This window comes from Papaver somniferum, chromosome 7, assembly GCF_003573695.1.
Source record: "Papaver somniferum cultivar HN1 chromosome 7, ASM357369v1, whole genome shotgun sequence".
Classification (NCBI taxonomy): domain Eukaryota; kingdom Viridiplantae; phylum Streptophyta; class Magnoliopsida; order Ranunculales; family Papaveraceae; genus Papaver; species Papaver somniferum.
In genome coordinates this window covers 235,713,304-235,722,731 of record NC_039364.1, presented here as the reverse complement: position 1 = coordinate 235,722,731, position 9,428 = coordinate 235,713,304, and the positions used below count along the sequence as shown (strand labels likewise).

General features: G+C 36.5%; 1 protein-coding gene across 1 annotated transcript; it reads left to right on the top strand.

Annotated features, from left to right (window-relative positions):
* Positions 1–2,813: 2,813 nt before the first annotated feature.
* Positions 2,814–5,937, top strand: LOC113296156. The gene is made up of 5 exons (XM_026544490.1): positions 2,814–3,521; positions 3,749–3,898; positions 4,001–4,872; positions 5,129–5,735; positions 5,872–5,937. Exons 1-5 carry the CDS (start codon positions 2,814–2,816, stop codon positions 5,935–5,937), a joined length of 2,403 nt encoding a protein of 800 aa, XP_026400275.1.
* Positions 5,938–9,428: the final 3,491 nt, after the last annotated feature.

The following is a 9,428-nucleotide window of genomic DNA, read 5'->3' as shown; positions in this document are numbered from 1 at the left end:
TCTGTATTGGTTGCACCACCTAGTGTTTTTTAGAAATGAACAACACAAAAGTTAGAATGTGCACATAACTGTTTGGGTCATCTTTGAATTATCTGATGTAAAAGGTTCGATTAATGACAGCCAAACTCAAGTTTTGCAGAACCAGATGTCATTTACATACGTTCGTTAGTTTATTTTTTGTGATTCCCTCATCATGCATTGATTTCTTGGAAACTTCTTTAGCGTACTGGTTGAACTTGGAAGGAAAAGGGTCTTCTTCCAAATGATAGTGATTCTCAGCTAGCTGTAGTTGTTGTTAACAATTTGGTCATCAGTTATCACTAAATCTAATGGTGATTCCTTCCAAGAACTCAGCCTTCTACTCGCTTCAATCCTCTGTGATTGATTCAGTTTAGAAGTGCGCTATTCTTAACTTCTCCGCTGTCAAAGGACGGATCTATGATCCTTCCCCTTGGGGCCGGGATTTATTGGGTAGTGGAGTTTCTTCGTCGTTAGATTTTTATTTTATTTTTGTCATGAAGGTAAATCAAATTCCTTCGTTATTTATTGGTTCAAAATCCTTCATCTTCTTTTGGACGGTCTCTGGATTGAAATGTACAGAGAAATTCAAAAAGGTTTCACATGATATCGTTCTTCCAAGGCTTGCTCTTCCATGGTTTTCTGCAATTCTGATGATGGCATTAGATGGAGAATATGGAGTAGGTAAAATCTAGTCGAAGAGATTCAATGCTTCTGTGATTCAATTTCATTGGTTAGAAAACTCGTTTGGTAGTTTTCTAAGAGTTGATGATATTTCCCCTTCATCTTCTTCAAGAAGTTTCATTTGTATTCCCTTTGGCAGTAACGGTCATATTTGGAAAAGCTCATATTTGGAAGTAAAGATCTTAGCATTACCGATAAAAAATTTCCTCAGCTCTCTTCTGCAACCTAGGAATCTGAGATCTATCGTTTTGCTTTAGCTGTTGAAATTTTTTCAACTCATGCTGGTTGGAATAAAATTGAAGGGGAATTACATAAGAAGTTAAAGTGGAAGCGCAAGTTAAATATTCGTGGTGTTCATGGTAAGCTGGGTTTCTTCTATACGGATACGGAATCTTCATATGGTCTTTTCAAAGAGGCACAATATTTTACATTGAGTAAAACTAAATTACTTATCAGACATTGGAGAATGGAAGACTCACTTATTGGTAAAAAGGATCATGCAACAGTTAATAAATATTGGTTAGGTGTTAGAGGGATGCCTTTTCATCTTTGGAATGCAAGCTCTTTCAATTCTATTTGTGTTCTTGGGGAAGTTTTATTGTAATTCATACTTCATCTGAAAAGTTCTTAAAACTTAACAGATGTATGATTAAGGTCAAGGCTAACTTGGGAGATATTCCAGCAGCAGTTTTGTTCAAAGATTACTGGTTAAACATTGAGTGGATTCATGAAACTCGGTTAAATACTCAGTTTGATCACAAACCAAAACTTAATTCAGTGATCGTGCATAACATTGATCAAGATCTTGACGATGTTGTTTTATAACAGTCAAACCTAGATGCGAATTATCAGGCAGAGAATCTTTCAACTACTGCATGTCCTAATTCTCATCCTAAAGTTAAGTCTGCGAATATTTCAAATTCAAACTTTTATTCTACGTCAAATCAGGCGCTAAAACGGCTGAATAAATTATGGAGGAAGGTGACTGATTTGCAGTTAGGGGCTAACCACTCTGATAAGGGCAGGTATACTGCAAGCTGTTCAAATGGGCTAGAAGAAGATGTTTGTATCCCATGGGTTACTCTAAGGAGACGAAAAACGGGTTCGGGTCATTATATGGGCCAGATGGGGAGAGTGTTACCTGAAAATATAGGTTTCGGCTCTACATCATTAAAGGGTGGAACTCCTGCCCATGACCCGAGGGAAATTTTGGATCAGGATATGGGCCAGACGGGGAGAGTGGTATCAAATGGTGCGGGTTTTGACCATGATATCGGCTCTACATCAGATAAGGGTGGAACTCCAACACATGATCCGAATTCTCCTGAACCGTTGATTATGTCTCCAACAAATTCAAATTTGAATTCCTCGAATCTTAGTGGTCTGATTTTTCGACCGTTACAAAATCAAAGTGACAACTCAGTTTTATCCAAGCCGTTAGATTTATTGGATTCAACGGATCAAGGATGTCAAAATTCAAATTTGAATATTCAAAACATTAATGCTTCTGAGATGAACACTTGTTTCGATACGATTTCAGAGAGTAATGTGCCGAATGAGTTGGATAAACAGATGAAATTTAATTCCTACCTGGGTATCTCTTCGGATCATCCAACTAATACAATTCTGATTTGTACAAAGCTTATTCAAAGAACTTCTAAAGTTTTGGTTGATATGGAAATTCCATTGGTCGATGATGATGATGGTTTGGGTCATTTCGATAAAATGGAAGATCTCACTGAAGTTTCATTAGCTGATGACAATGATGGAAAAATTGAAGCTCTTAATGGGGAGAATCAGATGGAGAATTTGGATTTAGAAGAGGGTTTTAATCCTATTGCTTCTAGGGATTCCATTGTTGTTTAATGGATCACAAAATCCTTAGCTGGAACATAAGGGGTTTGGGGTAGGACCCAAAAATTGTGTCAATTAGGTCAGCAATTGCAAAATATAATCCTACAATCTGCACAATTCAAGAAACTAAAACAGAAGTTGTTGATGATAGGCTAACCAGATCTCTTTGGGGCAGCAACAGATGTAACTATGTTTATCCTGCATCTGAAGGTGCTTCTGGGGGAATCATTGTCATGTGGAAGGAAGGTATTATAGTTATGGAGGATCAGTTAATTGGTGCCTTCTCTGTGTCTATCAAGTTTAGAAATGTGCTAGATGATTTTTCTTGTATTTTCACATCAGTTTATGGAGCTTCATATTATGGGGATCACAGGCAGTATTGGCAAGAATTAAGAGGCATAAGATTAGTCTTTGATGATCCCTGGCTCACTAGAGGTGATTTTAATGCTATATTAAGTCCTGATGAAAGGAATATTCCAGGAGGTGGAGTGGAAAATAGAAACTCTTTCAAAGCTTTTGTTCATAAGTCCTCTTTGATTGATATTCCTATGGCTGGTGGAAGATTTATATGGACTAATTCTCAACAGCCTCCTCTTCTGTCAAGGTTAGATACATTTCTTCTTTGTCCAGATTTCATGAATCATTGTCTCTCTCCTATGCAAGTTAGACTAAGAAGACCTATATCTGATCATGCTCGCATTATGTTACATTGTAACTTTGAAGATTCAAGAAAATCCCCTTTCAGGTTAGATAATTTTATCTTGCACCATCCTGACTTCATCAATAATTTAAGACTGTGGTGGGATAATTTATCTTTTTCTGGTTCTCCAAGCTTTATTTTTGCCAAAAAGCTGCAGGATCTGAAGTTTTTTATAAAAATTTGGCAAAAACAAACTTTTGGCAATCTTCAAGCTCAAATTGACAATCTGGAACTTAAGATTGATGTTCTGGATAATTTGGAGGAGGTTTTTTCTTTCTCTGATGCTGAGATTGTTGAAAGATAGCAAGCTAAGTTACAACATGCTTCTTTATCCTTGAATGTGGCAAGAAGAGCTGCTCAAAGAGACAAAAAGAAATGGTCTAAAGATGGTGAAAAGAACTCAGCTTATTTACATCAAAAAGCTTCAAATATAAGATTAATAGTATCAATTGTCTTAAAATTGATGGAGTTCTGTGTTTTGACAAGAAACAGATTGCTGATGAAACAAAGTCTTTTTATTCTTCTTTATTCACTGAGAATCATAAAATTAGACCTGGTTTTGATAACCTGGTGGTTCCTCAGCTTTCTGTTACAGATAACATTCATTTGGAGACTCCATTTTCAGAAGAGGAGGTCAAGAAGGTAGTGGATCATTGTGGTTGAAACAAAAGTCCTGGCCCAGATGGATTTACCATGGAATTTTTTAAATGTGCATGGGAAGTAATCAAAAGTGACTTAATGCAGGTGGTGAAGGAGTTTGAGTCTACTTGTAAACTGGACTGGAGAATCAATAGTACAAACATTACACTAATTCCAAAGTGTAATGGGGCAGTATCCTTACCCAATTTTAGGCCTATAAGCTTGATAGGCAGTGTGTACAAGATCATCAGTAAGCTCTTGGCTGAGAGAATGAAGATGGTTTTTCTTTCTATAATTTCTGAATACCAAGGGGCTTTTGTGCATGGCAGGCAAATTCAAGATGGAATTTTAATAGCTTCAGAACTTATTGATACCAAGCTGAGAAGTCAAGAAACTGGATTGATTTGTAAAGTGGATTTTGAAAAAGCTTTTGATAATCTAAATTGGAATTGCATTGATATAACTCTAGCTAGATTTGGTTTTGGTATGAATTGGAGAAGCTGGATCAGATGGTGCATTTCAACTCCAAGATTTGCAGTCTTGTTGAAGGGTGAAGCAACTGACTTATTCAAAAGCCAAAAAGGGATCAGACAGGGAGATCCTATTTCCCCTTTTATTTTCATCCTAGTTGCTGAAGTTTTATCTCTTATGTTTAAAAAAGCTGCTAATGATAATTTAATTACTGGTTTCAAGGTCTCTCAGAATGGAACTATTATCAGTCATCTTCAGTTTGCTGATGACCTGATAGTGTTTCTAAAGGATGATGAAGAACAAATTCAAAACTTGAAACATATCTTAACAGCTTTTGAATTGATTTCTGGCCTGAAAGTGAATTATAGAAAGAGTACTATAGTGGGGCTTGGACAATTACATAATGGAGGTATTTGTGCTGAGACTTTTGGTTTCTCTAGCTCTAATCTCCCCATGAACTATCTTGGTATTCCAATTGGCAGCAAGTCTAAAAGCAAGATGGTTTGGTCTGAGATTATTCTTAGAATGCAGAAAAAATTAGCTTCCTGGAAAAAGACTTATTTGTCTAAAGGACAAAGACTCATAATGATTCAAAGTGTTCTTTCAATCCTGCTAATTTATTACTTATCCATGTTTCAAATGCATGTCTCTGTTGCCAAAGAACTGGAAAAAAATTATGAGAGGATTTCTTTGTGGTTCAACTAATACTGTGAAGAAAAGAAGCTGGGTGTCTTGGACCAAACTCAATTTTCCTAAATGTAGGGGAGGAGTAGGTATCAAGAAGTTGCAGTTAGTAAACAAGGCTTTGCATGTTAGATGGATCTGGAGATATAGGTCTGAAAAACAAGCTCTCTGGAGAAGGATCATCAATGAAAAATTTGGAGGAGGGGTGGCTGTTTTGTTTCCAAATCATATTAACATGGAAGTTTGTAACAGTTTATGGTTAGGCATCCTTAAGACTAGAGATTTTTTTGAAGATAACACTATTCTTACTGTGAGGAGTGGCAATTCAATTCTTTTCTGGGAAGACGTTTGGGTACATACTTCAAACCTTAAATCTTTATTCCCTAATCTTTATAAGATCTGTAGGACTAAGCATAAATTAATCAGTGACTTGATCTCAGTCAATGGAGTTTGGGATTTCCAATTTTCTAGAAATCTGAAAGATGAGGAAATTTTGGAGGTAGCTAATATTCTGCAGGTTATTGGTGAGCCACCTTTGAACGCTGTTGATGATGAAAGACAGTGGAGATATGGGGACTCTTTTGCAGTCTCAAATGCTTACTCAACTTTGGAAGATGGTGGTTTTTTGAGATTTCCTGACAAACAATTATGGAACTCTAAAGTTCCTCTTAAGGTCTCTTTTATGGTATGAACCTTATGCTATAGAGGGGCTCCAACTTTAGATAGTTTATTCAGAGCTGGTTTAGTCCAAGATTCCTTTTGTCTGTTCTGTTCTTAGAGTGTTGAGACAAATGATCACTTGTTCTTGCACTATGGTACAGTCTCCAAAATCTGGTCATACTTTATTGGCAGTTTTGGTATTCTATGGAGTTTTTCTGGTGATGTGAAGTACTCCATAAGTCTTATTTCTTATGTCGAGAACATGTACGGTTAAGGTTGTCATATTCTATGATGAACTTAGTCGGGGTTCCATAAGTTCTTTTATGTTGATCCCAAAATAATTAAATTGATTACTTCGGTGATTAGTTTGGTTATTTGTATTCCAATTAGATTAATTACAGGTTCTCTTGTAATTAATCTAGTTTAGTTTTCATATATTCCACAAGTTCTTGTGTTGAGTATATGAAAGGCTACACTATCATGTTCTTTGGTTAATATAGTCATATATTCCGTAAGGTTTTCCTTATGTTGAGTATTTGAACGGTTAAGTTAGTCATCTCCGTGTGATTGACTTAGTCGTAGCTCCGTGAGTTTACTTATGTTGAGCACTTTCAATTAAATTGATCACTTTTGTGGTTTGATTTAGTTGTGTATTCCAATTGAATTAATCATGGGTTTACTTGTGGTTAATTTGGTTTAGCTTTGGATATAGAAAATCATTCCTATGGTTTTTGGTGTCCAATATAAAATCCTTCTTTTCTTTCGAAATTAAGGTCGCTCTTGTTGTTATCTCGGGAATGACATCAAATGGGGGAGAGTTCTTTTGAACTTGTGCTTAATGGTAATATCTTGCGGGGAGTGCGGCTGTGGAATTTTATAGGGGTTATCTTGTATCTTAAAACTCCTTGATGAATATTGTTAGCTTCGGCTATTAGATTGTATCTAAATTAAGTTGGTATGTATTTTTCTTTTGGTCATGAAGTGTCTCTTGTGAAAATTTCATTATGATCCCATTCTTGTACCTTTGCCAATTTTATTGACAAAAAAGGGGAGAAATATTATAGGTCACACTGCAAATACATATAGTTTTCGGATCATTGTGTAAGGGGGAGTGGTTTCCATGATCGATATGGAGTATTGACTAAGGGGGAGTGATACATATCACCGTAGTAATATTGTTAACGTCGTGATACAATTGTACTTTGACATTATATAATAATACTATGACACTGTATAATAATGATCGAGAATCTCAATTTCTCTCATTGTTATAGATACGGATCTTCAACAACGATGGTGCTAAATTTACAACCTTTGGGATCATTGGAGTACTTGGAAGGACGAAGATTTCAAGGAACATTGAAGATTAGACTATGGAATAGGAGCCATAAAGTTTATCTTTTTTGTATTCCATATGTATTAATAGTTTTGTCACTAAAATTGACAAAGGGGGAGATTTTTAGAGCATAGCTCGGTCAACCTCGCATGCGTTTCTATCTCAAGCATGTTTGTCAATGTTAGTGATCAAAACTATAAGTCTTGTTTTCTAGCCTATATAGCTAAGTCTCGGACTAGGATAGAAAAGTGTAGTTGAGCTCAAGGACTTCATGGCGATTCATCATACAACGACGAAGATCTATACAAGGAACCGTGAAACTTCATCAACAAAAAGGTATGTGGAGACTTGAACTTATCTATCACTCAAAAGTCTATCGCTTCTATCTCCTACTTATTATGAGACAAAAGTCGTATTCTATATAGACTAGATCATACACATTTGACTTTTCGAGTTGAGCATTCATTGCTTATCTTTTATCTCGGAATCATGTGTTGGTAAAGCGTTTCGCTTTGATCAAGTTTATCTTCACCTAGTGACGAAAGTCATGAAAAGTTTCGATCACTTTGAGAATTGCTCTGACGTGAATCGGTCTGTGAATAACGGATACATAGGTCTTCTGAGAATGTCTCAATGATTGAAATGAGAGTTTAGATTACATAACCATGTATTCCTTGAACCGAAGTTTTCGAACTTTGTTGATCAAGAGAAATCGGGAGGATTGTGGAATTGGCTTGCCAAGTCCGCGAACTGCCGGAAGTTCTCGACCGAGAATTTCTGCTGGGATTTTCCAAAACTCGATTGTGTGATAAGTCCGCGAATCCAGTCCGCGAACTAGCGGAAGTTCTCATCCCGAGAATTTCTGCTGAGTTTGGAAAACTCAACCGATTAACTTAATTCCGCGAACTTGTTTGTGAACTTAAGAGGTAATGATCTAAAGATGTGCTCTGAACATGAAACATTAAATTACTAAGGAATGCTTTATGCAAACCGTGGCTATAATGTTCATGAGTCGATTCAATCGAATCGAATCATCTTTGTTTCAATTGTGTCTTGTGTAGTTACATAAGATCTCATAGCAATTGAACAACTCTTTAACTAGTTCATTTGAGTCAATTGAACTAGTTATGGTGAATAAGAACAAGGTTAATATGAAATACTCATATGGTTAACCTTTTGGGTTACTATGTTGAACCAACATACACGTACACGTTTGGGAATGGTTTTCACGAACCCAGTAAACGTCTACCCAAGTGTGTGTGACAAGCTAAGTTTTCGATCTAACGGTTGAGAAATATTAGATTGAATCGAAATCAGGTTTTCATCTAACGGTGAATATGGATTTCTTTTTAACTAAGGCAAAATCCTGATTTGAAGGCTATATAAAGGAGACATCTAGCATTGTGCAAAACTAATCCCCACACGTCTGTGTGCTACTAGTGCGCCCGCTAGAGTGGATCTCCATTAACCTTTCATTTTATTCTCTAAAATCAGGTTAACAACTTAAAGAATTCATTGGGATTGTGAAGCCAGACCGATACTACTTTATCGTAGTTGTGTGATCTGATCTTGCATCTTCTATCGTACGAGCACAATCAATTGATTGACTTGATATCGTGAGAGTTCTCCGATAGGCAAGATAAAGAAGTCACAAACATCTTCGTCTCACTATTTATGATTCCTCGACAATCCGCTTGTGTAGTCAGGAAGGATTATAGAGAGGTCATTGATTAATCTAGGATGTTCTTCGGGAATATAAGACCGGATTATCAATTGGTTCCTGTTACCTTGATTTTGTATCTAAAGACGGAGCAAAACCTAGGGTTTATCTGTGGGAGACAGATTTATCCTCTTATTGACTTTTTTGTGTGAGACAGATCTGTTTATATCAAGTCTGTGATTTTGGGTTATAGCAACTCTTGGTTGTGGGTGAGATCATCTAAGGGAATCAAGTGCACAATATCCTGCTGGGATCAGAGGCGTAGAAGTACAAATGTACCTTGGATCGGTGGGAGACTGATTGGGGTTCAACTATAGTCCAGTCTGAAGTTAGTTTGCAGTAGGCTAGTGTCTGTAGCGGCTTAATACAGTGTGTATTCAATCTGGACTAGGTCCCGGGGTTTTTCTGCATTTGCGGTTTCCTCGTTAAAAAAATTTCTGGTGTCTGTGTTATTTCTTTTCCGCATTATATTTTATATAATTGAAATAATACAGGTTGTGCGTTCGTGATCATCAACTTCTCTAATCCAACCCTTGGTTGTTGATTGTAGTTGATTGATCCTTGGACATTGGTCTTTGGTACCGTCCAAGTTATCTCTTTTTGATAAAGACTTTCATATTTCTATTTGCATGAGTAAAGATCAAATCGAGAAATTGAGATAA